The sequence below is a fragment of the Phodopus roborovskii genome, unplaced genomic scaffold (assembly GCF_943737965.1).
Source record: "Phodopus roborovskii unplaced genomic scaffold, PHOROB, whole genome shotgun sequence".
Classification (NCBI taxonomy): domain Eukaryota; kingdom Metazoa; phylum Chordata; class Mammalia; order Rodentia; family Cricetidae; genus Phodopus; species Phodopus roborovskii.
In genome coordinates, this window is record NW_026126418.1 from 17,897,318 (window position 1) to 17,911,660 (window position 14,343).

Consider the following 14,343-nt stretch of genomic DNA (forward strand, 5'->3'; position numbering starts at 1 on the left):
TTATTTTCTCTCTTTTAAACTTATAAAAAGCCTCACATTTGATATCATATAATTAGGGTTTTAATTATAGGACTATGTGATAGTGACTTGCAATAGTCTTATTTATCTACCTTAACTCTTATGAACATTTTACATTGTTCTTATTTCTCAGTTTTTTAGACATTATATATTATATTGTGAAAATGTCTCATATTTATTTTTAGAATAAAATTCTACCATTATTTTCAACTTGTATTCCGTCAAAATAAGTGGTGTGGCTTTTAAAAAATGTAATTTTAAAAACACATTTTTCTATTGACTGATTCAGTATTTACTGCCAGTATTGGCAGGTATTCAGGAAGGCAGCCACTTTAATAAAATATCAATCTTTCCATTTTTTTTAATAAATAGGGTTTTATATGTTGATAAAATATCTATGCATTTGTCTGATTTTAATCATTTAAATTTATGATCCCAGCCCTATGAGGCAGAGGTAGGAAGATGATAAATACATAGTTATCCTAGGATACAAGTTGAGTTCGTAACTATTCTAGCCTACACCAGTTCTTTTCACTACAACTGGAATAAAGTCTATCTATGTTGAACTATGATTAGTTGGTTTATGGCACATGACTATCACACATCAAGTTGTCTGTTGATTCATATTTATAGAGTACTTTTTATTCATTTGAGAATTTCATACATATGTGTACAAGGTATTGTTATCATACTCTATATATTTCATCTGAAAATAGAGCCTAAACATCATTTTAATTGCAGAGTAATATTTTATTTAGTTCACTTCTAGATTAACAAAAATAAAACAGAACAGAGGGCTCAGGTTGTATGTTACATGCATATCCTTGATACAACTGCACTGTTTTACTGTGCAAACATTTGCCAAAATAAAGAAGGGAAAAGAGAAATGTTTGTCCCATTTAAATAACAAATTCTATTTATATATGAATAAAGTTTCCATTGTTATCTTTAAATTTTTAAATTTATTTTTCAAAATAAAATATAATTACATAATTCTCCCCTTGTCTGTTCTCCCTCAATCCCTTTCTAATCCCCTCTCTTTGGGCTTCCTGGGTCTTCTTCCTCCCAACTTCTCAAATTTATTATTCTTACATAATATATAAATTCAAACAATATAAAAGAACAACTTATATCTGATGTGTATGCTTATTGTTGTATGTGAGCAACTGGTATAAGGGCTGACCACTTGTTATTGGATACCTAGCTGGTACCATATATCTGGGAAAGACCAATTCTCCCTCCCTCAGCAGTCATTGTTCACCTGGAGTTCTTTGTCTAGAGGTAAGTCCCTTGGGATTTCTTTTCTACCACATTAGCATGTCTATCTATGCTCTCCTGATTATTTCGGTATTGTTAGACAGAAATACTGCCTAGAGATATCATAGGGGTAGCTTCTGTGCCATTTCTAGGTGACACTCTCACAGTAGACTCCCTTGTCTTCTGACTATTGAAATTGTTCTGTAGCTCTCTAGAAATGTTCTTTGAGCCTTAGCTGCTAGATTCAAGTTGTAGATGTATCTATTGTGATTTGCTACAACAAGACACTTGATCTTGGTAAACAGGCCAGTTCTGGTTTCCCATAATGACTTTTATTTGATACAATAAATATATATACATATAAATGTATATATATTTATGCATATTAAATAGCTTTATAATGATACTTATTTCATGATATATGTGCATTTCATGCCATCACCATGTATATCTCCAGTCTTCATAATCTTATCTGTTGTACTTCGTTAAAGCTGGAAAAAAATTAAAAGAAGTAAATAGCACCAGGAGAAAGTGGGGAGAGGGTGACAAATAACACATTAGGTATTGTACTTGGAGTCTAGGAACTTAAAATCCTGTCCTGACACAGTTATTAAGAACACAGTAAACCCTAAGCCAGTCATGTCCCTAGACTGGGCTCCAGTAAAAAATATATTTTATGATGGATGAGAGACTCATTTTCTGAGTATAAGGAAAATTTTTATAGTGTAATTATGATTTGTAATGCTCTGTTGAAGAGGTGGTAATAGGTTCTTATCTAAGAGCCATGATTTCACTAGCACTGTGTGCTTCACTAGGTTTCTAGTACTAGTCATAGATATTAAGAATTGAAATTCCTCTTGATGGAATTTTCCTTTGATAATTATACAGTGTCCTTCTCCATCTCATCTGATTATTTTTGGTTTGAAGTCTATGTTATTAGATATAGACTTGAGTGCATCAGCTTGTTTGTTAAGACAAATTGTTTGGAATATGTTTTTCCAAATTTTTAGCCTGAGGTAATCTGCATTATTAACATATTTCTTGAATACAATAGAAGGATGGGTCCTGTTTTCAAATTCACTCTGTTATTCTGTGTCTTTTTATTGGAGAATTGAGACAACTGATTGTGAGAGTTATCAATGGACAATGTTTATTGATTCCTATTATTTTGTTGTTGTAGTGTGTTTTCCCTGCCTCTTTTGATTTGTTGTTCTGATATCATTTATTCCTTATACGTTTGTGGTTGTAGATGACCTCTTCATGTTGAAGTTTTCCTTCTATCACTATCTGTAGGGCTGTATTTGTAGATAGATACTGCTTGAATGTGGTTTCATCCTAGAATGCCTTTCTTTCTCCACCCATTGTGGTTTAAATTTGTGATGAGTATAGTATTTTGGGCAGGCAACTTTGGTCTTACAGAGTTTGTAAAACATGCCAAGTCTTCTCTGGTTATAATAGTTGCCACTTAAAATCAGCTGTTATTCTAATAGGTATACCTTTAAATGTGTATTGGTCTTTTTTTCTTTAAAATTTTTTATTTTATATTTTGATCCCAGTTCCCTCTCCTCCCTCCATCCCTCCTTCTTACTCTCTCTCCCCCCTCACAAGCACCCTAACCACCCTCCCCTCCGATCCCCCACCCCAATTCCACAGGCAGGGCAATGCCACTCAGGTGGGGTCATGAAATCTATCAAGTCATTTGAAGTAGGGACTAGGACTTCTCTCCTGTCTCTAGGTTAATGGAGTATCCCTCCATTGGTGTATCCACAAAGGCCTTTTGTGCACCAGGAATACATCCTGGTTCCACTGTCTGAAATGCCTTAGACTGCTCAGGCCTTCTAGTTGAGACCCATATTCAGGGGGTCTGAATCAGTCCCATTCTGGATTCCCAGCTATTAATCTGGGGGGCCATTTACCTCCTCCTTGTTCGAGTCAGCTGTCTCTATGTGTTTCTGCAACCTGGTCTTGTCCTCGCCCTCTGCATCTGGATTCAAGTTCAACTCAGTGTTTAGTTATGGCTGATAGCATGGGCAGGGATGATGAGGAAAGTGAATGGAGAAGATCTTTATGATCTTTTATGCATGGTGGCAGGAAGGACTTGGAGGCAGGAGCAGGTATTCTACTGCTGCACTGGGAATGAGACTGAACATTTGGATTTGGAGAAAGGAGAGTGAAGGTCATCTACCTGTCTTTCTGTGGGAAATCTGTACTTCCTTTTTCACATACCTTCCTACATTTCAAATTCTATCCTTATTTTCACATGATTTTTCAAGAAAGATCTTTGGATATCTCTTTCAATGAAATTTATTTGCACCAATGAAACCGAAAAATTTTAGGAGTATAAAATATCCTGGCCTGTACCAGAGAAAAAGATAAGAATCTAGACATTATCTGTGCGATGTGGGGTTGGTGACAAACTATTCCTGTTCTGTAGGCTGCTGTTTTGTTTTATTTACTGTGTTTTTGCCTTACAGAAGCTTCTTGTTTCAGGAAGTCCCATTTAGTAATTATTGCTCTGTGTGTTTGTGCTACTGGTGTTATATTTAGGAAGTGATCTCCTGTGACAATATGTTCAAGGCTGTTTCCTACTTTCTCATCTATCAGGTTCAGTGTAACTGGATTTATGTTGAGGTCTTTGATTCACTTGGACTTGGGTTTTGTATGTGACTATGAAAAACACTTTCTCGAGTTCAATCTGACTTTCTTCATATTCCTTAAAGATGAACCTATAAATTCCTTATGAGCATATTCTAAAATAATCTCATACAAATTTCCAATTATGTGTATTATCATCTTATCAAATAATAGTTTTTAACAAGTAAACATTATGTAATTAACTAGTTAATAATTAAGTCTCAAGAGTCTAATTTAAATTCAAGGAATTGTTTCTATTCTGCAGATATGTGTTGTTATGAATTTTCTTTGGTGAGAGTTTGGTCCATAAACTTCTGAATGTTTATTGTGAAGATATTTCATTCACATGTGAAGAACATAATAAGACTGCAAAGGAAAATAGAAAATATATCCACAATAACATATGTATCCACCAGCAACTATAACTAAGGAAGAAAAAACCTCACTGTTCAACAAATTGATTCCTTGGAGACATTAAGGGTCTTGGAGTGTTACCTAAAATTCCAGGTTAATCCTTCCTTGCTTGGTTTTATAACCTAGATTATAACAATTGTACAAATAATACTTTAACAATGACCTCTGCCACATACTGTTGACCAGGATGTTGAGATGGCACATTTTCTTTGTTCCATGGTATTTTTCGTTGTTTTTCCTTTTTGATATTTATGTGATGATGACAGCCTACTTTTCATATTATTCTGGTCACACTTCAAAATGAAGCAGAAGGGAAATTTCAACTCAGAATTTATTATCTTTTTTAGTGCTTCCTACAAACATCGTTTGTAGACACTTCTATAGAATTTTCTTTTGTAAAGTATAACTCATTTGTAAATAGCCAAGGTTTCTGTGTGTGTGTACCCAAAAGTTCACTTTGCCTCTTCCTCTATTGGTGTATGAGGAAGTGATTTGATAAGTAGGCTCCTCAGCTCATTCCATGGAGAATATAGACATGATTTATAACTTATAGTCTTTTGTTCATGCTAGTTTATAGGTTCAATATCATTTTAATATTTCCATTGAAAACTCAAAAGATTTAAAAAGCTTATAATTCAAAGATAGGCTATTTATTCTCAGTCACAGAAGTAAATGCCTTTGTCTATGATATTTGAATTGTGACTACTTTCAAGTATTTAATAATTCATATTTTCTTCAATTCTTCAGGTTTTACAACTATTTCCTTCAAAATTATTCTAATATTTTACGTTCAAATTTCATAGGGATTTACCATCTTCTGGGTGGTGATATTATAAATTTATATACATAAATTTTCTCATAATTGAAGATGTTATGTTAATAAAGTTTACTTTCACTGCCTTCTTATGAATCATGCAAAACCAGAGCTTTGTCACTGAGTTCATACTCCTGGGGCTTTCACAGTCCCCAAATGTGGAAACAATACTATTTGTTGTATTTTTATTAATCTATCTTGCAACTATTGGGGGCAACATAATAATTGTGATTACTATCATCTACACTCCTGCATTGCTAGGCTCACCCATGTATTTTTTCTTGGCATTTTTATCTTTCCTGGATGCATGTACTTCTTCTACTGTCACACCCAAGATAATTATAGACTGTTTGCATGAAAAGAAGACCATCTCTTTTGAATGTTGCATGACACAACTGTTTACAGTACACTTCTTCACAGGGGCAGAAGTGATTGTTCTAGCAGCCATGGCCTATGACCGCTATGTGGCCATTTGCAAGCCCCTTCACTACTCTTCGATCATGACCTGGAGGATCTGTGGTGCTTTGGTGGTGGTATCCTGGGCAGGAGGCTTTTTGCATTCTATCATACAAATTATATTCACACTGCAGCTGCCTTTATGTGGACCTAATATTATTGATCATTACATGTGTGACTTGTTCCCATTACTGAAGCTTGCCTGTACTGACACACATGTTTTTGTTCTTTTGGTGTTTGCCAACAGTGGGGCTATTTGTATTATAATCTTCTCTATTTTGCTTGTCTCATATGGTGTTGTCTTGTTTTCTCTGAGAGCTCACAGTTCTGAAGGTCGACGCAAAGCTCTCTCCACCTGTGGAGCCCATATCACAGTTGTGGTTCTGTTCTTTGTCCCATGCATATTAATATATGCAAGACCTACTTCTGCATTGTCCTTTGAGAAAAATATGCTTATATTTGTCAATGTCCTGACACCGTTGCTCAATCCTATGGTTTATACTTTTAGAAATAAGGAAATGATGAATGCCATCAGAAAAATGTGGAAGAGATACAAAGCGATATCTGATACATTTTAAATTATTACACTTTCATTGGGTACGTGCACTTACTATGCCAATTTGAAGTTTGAGATTTACTTTCCAGAAACTTACATGCCATTACCAACACAAAAGCACATTTTTTTAAATTCAGTATTGGTGCACAGGAGGTTTGTGATCCCAGAGTTTCACTTCATTGTGAATTCATCTGATGGACACTGAGTTCAAGGTTCACTGGTGACACATTAAAAAGATAAGGTACAATGCAGTAGATGGTCATAGCCAGTGACTTCTTTTGGCTCTTCCAATATTAATAGGCACATATACTGTTCACCCTTCACATATAATCACTTATGTTATAACACACACACACACACATACACACACACACACACACACACACACACACACACACACACCCTACATGCTAACATAAACAAAAAAAAATCTGAAAAACCTAAAGGAAAAGGAATGTCAGTGTTTTATTGGGCAAATACTACATCATAGAGTCTATAAGTTGATGGCATCTTTAGAAATTGAGTACATCAATTGTGGAAGTGAGAATTTCTGTTCCTGTGTTCACACCTTTACTCTGAGAAGACCATCCAGCATTGTTCCATGAGAAAGCCAGTTTAATTTTATCTTCTAATTTATTTAATTAAATGTTTGGTAGAATTTAACTATTTGAATGTTTGTTATTCCAACTGTTTCTTCAAAAATGCTTGGAAAAATAAACATTCACTTAAAATGGGGAGAAGAAAAGTATTGAAATTATTTCAAGAGAAACAAGTTTCTATGTGACATCAAGAGACTTCAGAACTCAGAAATACATAGAGATGTTAGAACATATCCTGACCTCTTTGTGTCCCAGTACCCTCCGGCTTCTTTTTCCATTGTCTTTGGAAAGTATTTTTTTGATACAGTATATTATTATTATTGTTTCCATTCTCTTATTTTCTCCAAGGTCCTCCCCACCTTTCCACTCACTTAACTACACGACTTCTTTATCTCTTTTTTTAGAAAACACACAGGCCATTAAAACAGAAAATAAATCAAAACAGAAAGAAAAGAAAAAAGCATTAGAAGATATATATTCACAGGCATGTTGCACAACCACACACACATCACAAAAATCAGAAGACCAATAAGTTTTAAAAAAATGCTCAAATAAGACCCTGCCCAGCACCATCAAGACTGAGCTGGAGGAGATCCACATGCCTGGATGGCATGCCCTGGGCAGTGAGGAGAAAATGCTCTCCCATCTGGCACCCTGTAGCTCCAGGCAGTTAGGCACTACTTATGTTAAGCAAATATATGGTGGGATATGAAGGGAGAGAGAGAGACAGAGACAGTGGTTCATGTATTGCAGAGAGAGGCAGATCTGAAGTAGTTAAGGCAGGCAGTGAGGAGCAGGCTGAGATGGGCCATGGTGATGGCTGGGCTTCAGCTGCTGCCAAGGTCTATGTCTGCATCCATGACCCTGCTGCTGCTTCAGTCTGTGTTGATATCCATAGCTGTTGTTACTGTCAAAGACTGAAAGAATAGGATTGTACATTATTAGCACCACACTTCCCTGGTTGCAACACTAGGGAGAACTGGTCCTTCCCCTCTGGGGCTGCAGTACTGAGGAGAGGAGGTCCCAAACCTCCCCTGTCTAGGCAATAAAGTAGAACTTCCCTATTCTTGGGTAATGGGTTGGGGAAATTTGGGGGTTGGGATGATGGAGGTTACATGGTTGGCAGTGGGGGATGGGAGAGCTGGTCCTGATGGTATTTGAGTGGGTAAGCTGGTCCTGTCCCACCATCTGACATGCAGTGGTATTGGGTAAGGAAAATATGCCCTCTGAACCTTGCCCCTCACCACCTGTGACAAGCAGGATAGCTGACCCAGCCTCCTATCAGGTATAGCACTTGGGAGAGTAGGCCCTGAACCTTACATGAGCAGCAAGGTAGAGCTAACCCTGTCAACAGGGTCTTAGGTGACCCAGCCCTAATAATGTGAGCATGGCCCCACTCTTTGTCTGACATGTGGTGGCATGGGTGAGGGAGAGATGCCCCTCACTGATCACCACTTGCAGCAGGCTGGAGAGCTGGCCCCTGAATAATGAGAGTGGGAGAGCTGGGCTAGCCCCTCACTGGCTGCATCACTCAGAAGTGCAGGGCCTGCACCTCACTTGGGCAGCACAGTAGAGCTGTTCTGTTGGAAGGGGTTTGAGTGAGCTGGCCTTGAGGGCTTGAAGTGTAAGACCTAGTCCCACCTCTCATCTGACTTATGGTGGTATGTGGGAGTAAACATGTCCTATCCACCCTCCAGTGACAGGTGGAAGAGATGATCCTGAGGTAATCAGTCACGAGCAGGAAACCTGTCCAAGCCCCCACAACACCTGCCACATTTTGGAAAGTCACCCATGTACCTTCCCTGTGCAAAACAGTAGAGATGGCCCTGGTAGTGGTGGTGTGGGTGAGCCATCTCTGAGTGCATGAAAGCAGGAGAACCAGCCCCTGCTCTTATTCCTTGCAGTATGGGGTGAACCAGCTGGGGCAATTCTGGAAAGCTCACCCTGGTGGTGAGGATGAGGGAGAGCAGGCAGGCAGACCTACTCAATATCTATCCCATCTGTTGTCTTTTAGAGCATGTGCAGTGACCTATCATGTAGAACCAAAGCTGCAGGGTTTCAATGTTGCAGTGCAATAGCAGGATATACAAGAGGAGTTCCAGTGAGAGCCCAGTATAGATAGTGTGGGAGAAACCGAGACCTCTACCCAATGACAAATGACACTTTGCAATGAACACCTGCAAGTAAAGATTAAAGGGTTTGCTGAGTGACTCAGTGTGTCACACTACAGCTTCCATGATGAGATTTTTCATTTTCTTTTCTTTTAAATTTTATTTTATTTTATTTTTTGGAGGGAGCCTACAAGGTCAAGAGGTGGATATGGAGGTAAAGGGAGAATAATGAGATCATTGCTGGTGTGAAATCTGAAAAAAAAATATTTTTTTTACTTGCCCAAACAAAGCAATATGAGACAAAAGTCTCCAAGAATAGCATTGAGTTCATTTTGTTCTGACCACTACTGCTGGGTATAGGGCTTCCATATAAATGTGTTTTGTATATTCAGTAAGACTCCATTGAAGAAAACTATATTTTCCCCTGTGAGCAGAGTCATTTGGAGATAGCTTCCTGGTAAGTAAGGTATGGGGTTCATGTCCACTTCACTTCTCAGTGTTGGAACCCCATCTGCTTGGGCTTGAGAATTTCCTGTGCATGCTGCCATGGTATCTGGGACTTCACATGTGATGTGTGTCAATCCTCTTGTGTCTGTAAGGATCTGTTTCCTTGGTGTCATCCATTCCCACTGGATCTTACAATCTTTCTGACTCTTCTGCATAGCTTCCTTATCCTTGACAGGAAGGGCTTGATGAAGACATCCCATTTAGAGTTGAGAGTGTCAAGATGTCACACTCTACCCAAATTGCCCAGTTGTGGGACTTTTTGTTACTGTCTCCTGCAAGAGGATGACCTCTGATGATGGCTGAGTGAGGAGCTGATCTATGCATTTAGTAGTGTCATTAAGAGTCATTTTGTCCCTAAGTTCTTTTAGTAAAACAATCTTATTCTGCATTTGTATACTCAAATCAGTTCCCTTCATGATGCTCATAGAATTCTTCACAGAAATTGAACACAAATTACTTATGGAAACACCAAATATTCCAGAAAGCAAAAACCTTGACCAGTAAAAACATGGATAGAGGTATTAGTATGCAGATTTCAAATATACTACACACACATGCTAATAAAAATTAATAATACTGGCATAAAAACAGATACATAGATCAATGGGATAGAATTGAATATCTACATGTAAGTCTACTCTATTGCAAACAACTGATTTTTGTCATAGGCCAACAATTGGGGAAATGTAGGTCCTTCAAAAAATGGTTTTTGTACAACAGAATAGCCATGGGCAGAAAGCTGATATAGAAATCTTTATCTAATTCTTCACGAAACTTAAATTCTAATGGATCAATGGCTTCAGCATAATACCTGACACCTTAAATACAGTGGAAGTGAAATTACTGTCTCCCACACAGAGAGGGCCTAATTCAGTTCCCTGGAGTCTCCACAGTTGTGGCTCATGTGTTTCCAAGAGTTTGGTTCAGCTGTCTCTGTAGATTTTTTCAACATGATCTCTACCTCCCTTGCTCATATGTTCCTTCTTCCCTCTCTTTGAGTGGATTCCCAGAGCTCAGCCTGGTTCTTGATTGTGGATCTCTGTGTCTGGTTTAATAAATTAGTGGATGAGGGCTCTATGATGATAGTTGGAGTATTCATCAATTGGATATGCCAGATCAGGCATCCTCCCTTCTATTGCTAGGAGTCTTAGATGAGGTCCTACTTATGGATTCTTACAGGAATGCAGTGGAAGAACAATGATAAAGATATCTTAATAGAGAGAGCCACTATGGGCTTAAGGAGAAATCTGATGCTAGTGTAACTCCAAAGATTTACTTAATTATTAGGTGAATGTAGGGTATTGTTTTCCTTGTAACTCTTACTTTACTTGCTGCTCTCTACAGTAAGGCTTTGTGAAACAAGAGAAATATCCACTAATCCTCAATGATACTCCTTGCTATTAGAACCATTTACAGATTTAGAACTTGAGACATGTATTTTTTGGGAACATTTGGTAACCCAAATGGTCTGGATCTGAATACAAGTCAAAATCTTTAAAGTAGTTTTTCATATCCTTCCTCCTTTTCCTTTTCTTTCTTTCCTTTTTTATTGTTGTTTATGTCTTTTGAAACAATTAAAAAATATAATTGCACAGTTTTTTCCTCCTCTTTATTTTCTACAGCACCTATGTGTTGTCTCTCACCACTCCTCCAACGTGCATCCATCTTAATACCTCTGGTGTTTAACTGAAGCATAGTCTAGTGTTTAAATATAATATACTTATTCCTGAAAGATGGAGAGGTATGTTATAGTAAGCTGTTTGACAGAGGTAGTGCAGACATTGCATCCATTAACAAACACATGTGGATACCAACACATGACTCATGTAACTTTGGGCTTTAGGACACCCCATGACTGATTTGGGATGATCTCATGAAGTCCTACTCCTCCTTAAGAAGTTATTGGTAGTTAAAGGTATATGTCAGGTGGGTAGTATTCAGTTCACTTATGTAGCCTTTGGTAAGTGTCCCCATGGTATGGGAAATACCATGTTCACACAAGCCTCCCTTATCAAATTTAGTGGTCATAAAAATGAATGGATATCATAGGCAAAGTTGATAATGAGAAGAGAATGCTATTAAAGTAGAAAGGAAGTAGAGAAGAAAGAGATATTGGTGGCCAATGAGATCATATTTCATTGGGTAAATATGTGGAATTGTGAAAGATAAGTAACTATAGATTACAAACATTATTTGTAGTTAAAATATAAATGCTAAAATTATACAATGGAGAGAGGAAAGCATCTTCAACAAATGGTGCTAGCACAACTGGATGATGGTGTGTAGAAGACAGCAGATAGAACCATGTCTATTGGCATGCACAAAACATAAGTCCAAATGTTCAAAAGACCTCAATATAAATACAGCCACACTGAACCTCTTAGAAGAGAAAGTGGGAGGTACCCTTGAACAAATTGGTACAAGAGACCACTTCCTGAACATAACACCAGTTGCACAGACACTGAGATTGACAATTAATAAATGGAACCTCCTGATACTGAGAAGCTTCTGTGAGGCAAAGGACACAGTTGACAAGACCAAAAGGCAGCCCACAGAGTGGGAAAATATCTTCACCAACCCCACATCCGTCAGAGGGCTCATCTCCAAAATATACAAAAAACTCAAGAAACTAGTTACCAGAATTCCAAACAATCCAATTAAAAAGTGGAGTACAGAACTGAATAGAGATTTAATATAGGAATCCAAACTGGCTGAAAGGCACTTTGGAAAGTGCTCAACATCCTTAGGCATCAGGGAAAAGCAAATCAAAACACCTTTGACATACCATCTTACTCCTGCCAGAATGGCTAAAATTAGAAACACCAATGATAACTTATGCTGGAGAGGATGTGGAAAAAAGGGTACACTCCTCCATTGTTGGTGGGAGTGCAATCTTGTACAGCTATTTTGGAGATCAGCATGGCGGTTTTTCAGGAAAATGGGAATCAGTCTACCTCAGGACCCTGCAATATACCCAAATGATCCACATCCATGCAACAAAGATATGTGCTCAATTATGTTAGTAGAGGCATTATTTGTCATACCAAAAACCTGGGAGCAACCTAGATACCATAATAGAGGGAGCCATTTATAGGTTTGAGGAGAAAACTGACTCTAGAGAATATGTCCAGAGACCTACAAGATGACCCCAACTAAAAATCTGAGCAACAGTGGAAAGGCTACATCAACTTCCCTTCCCTGATAATGAGTTTGGTAACTAACTTATATGCCATCATAGAACCCTCAACTGGTAGCTGATGGTAACATTAGTAGGCACCTACAGCTACACACTTAGCTAAACTCCTGGAATCTAATTGCACAGAGGGAGGAGTGATTACAAAAGGGGTCAAGACTAGGCTACAGAAATCCACAGAGACAGCTGACCTGAACAAGGGGGGGCACACAAAGCCCCAGACTGATAGCTGGGAAACCAGCATTGTACTGACTCAGACCCCCTGAATGTGGGTCTCAGTTAGAAGGCCTGGGCAGTGTAAGGGACCTCTGACAATGAAACCAAGATATATCCCTAGTGTAAGAAAGGGCTTTGGGAGCACATTCCCCTAGGAGGGATACTCCCTTAGCCTAGAGGCAGGAGGTAGAACCTAGACCAGACTGCAAATGACTTAACTGATTTTGATGATCCCTCCTGGAAAGCATCACCCTCCCTGTGGAGATGGTGGGGAATTGGATGGGAGAGGGTTTTGGGTGGTATTAGAGGGAGGGAGAGTAAACTGGAATTGATATGTAAAATAAGAAAAAATAATAAATATATTAAAAATTTCTATTATTTTAATTTCTCATACATTTATAAATAAAGTAATTACATTTTACTGAATATAAAAGATAAAGAAGTTGTATTTTTTCTGAGAAGTCTTTAATAGTGTTTAACAAAATAATGAACTTTTTCCTTAAAGATAGATTCCTTCTGACATAGGGATTTTTGCCTCATTTATGCACAGGGACACTGTATTCCATCCAATATAGACTAATCTACTCTTTCTGAATATTATCATATATGAAATTATTATCAAAATCCCTCTCCAAATTATAAAAATAGACAGCATAACTTTAGGTGGACATTGAATCATTAAAAGTTTTGAAACAAATGGAAAGTTTCACGAAATTGTGTCATTGAATCTCATGAGACCAGAAAATTTCCAAACCCTGGGAGAACTAAAAATTAGGCTCACAGACTTATGATGTCTCAAGGAAACCTCTTTAAATGCCAGATGCAATGAGAGGGGAGTGTTTTGATTTCTAATTCATGCTTTGTTCAGCAACCATGATGAACACAGAACCCCAGAAGCAGAGGTAACATCCTCTACCTTCACTGCCAGAGCTACTCTCCTGCTGGCTCTTAGATGTGGAAGGAAGACATGGAAACAAGCAGGGAGTCTTGCTCAATGATGGTTGAAAAGGATGCTGTCTTCTAATTTTTCACAGAAGTCACACTTAGTGAGGCAAAGTAAGCATATCATTTACCTTTATGAAAAAATGGAATTTGTGATAAAGTGATTTGACATTTGGTATTGTATGCAGCCTACTGTGTTTAAAAAAATTACTACCTTTCATTCACAACCATCTCTGTTCTTGTGAAAGTTCTATAAACTAAGTCTTCATATTATTGGTCTTAGTAGAAATGTTATTACCAAACTGGTATTTTATTAAGTGAATAAAATATTACATGAAGAAATCAGAGAATAGCACTTCATGATAAATAATTGGTCAAGTGTCCACAGTGCTCACATACTGTTTTTATAGTTCAAATCCTTCTATCCAATCCATTTCTCCTAGAAAAGACTTTCCATTAAATAATTTTTGATTTTACAGATTTTTCCATGTTTAATGAATTAAAATTTTCATATTCACATTGAAATCAAACAATTTAGAACTGTGGCACTAATTTGTTTTTCTATTATCTTTCTGACAATATTTTGATTATTTAAACATATGCTCATTATACACTAGTAACTCCCC

The 14,343-nt window shown here is 37.5% G+C and overlaps 1 protein-coding gene across 1 annotated transcript; it reads left to right on the plus strand.

Moving 5' to 3' along the window:
• The first annotated feature begins 5,205 nt into the window (after positions 1 to 5,205).
• Positions 5,206 to 6,171, plus strand: LOC127221972 (olfactory receptor 4C15). The gene has a single exon (XM_051183903.1). The coding sequence runs from the start codon at positions 5,236 to 5,238 to the stop codon at positions 6,169 to 6,171; it is 936 nt and encodes a 311-aa protein (XP_051039860.1). The 5' UTR covers positions 5,206 to 5,235.
• The last annotated feature ends 8,172 nt before the right edge of the window (positions 6,172 to 14,343 follow it).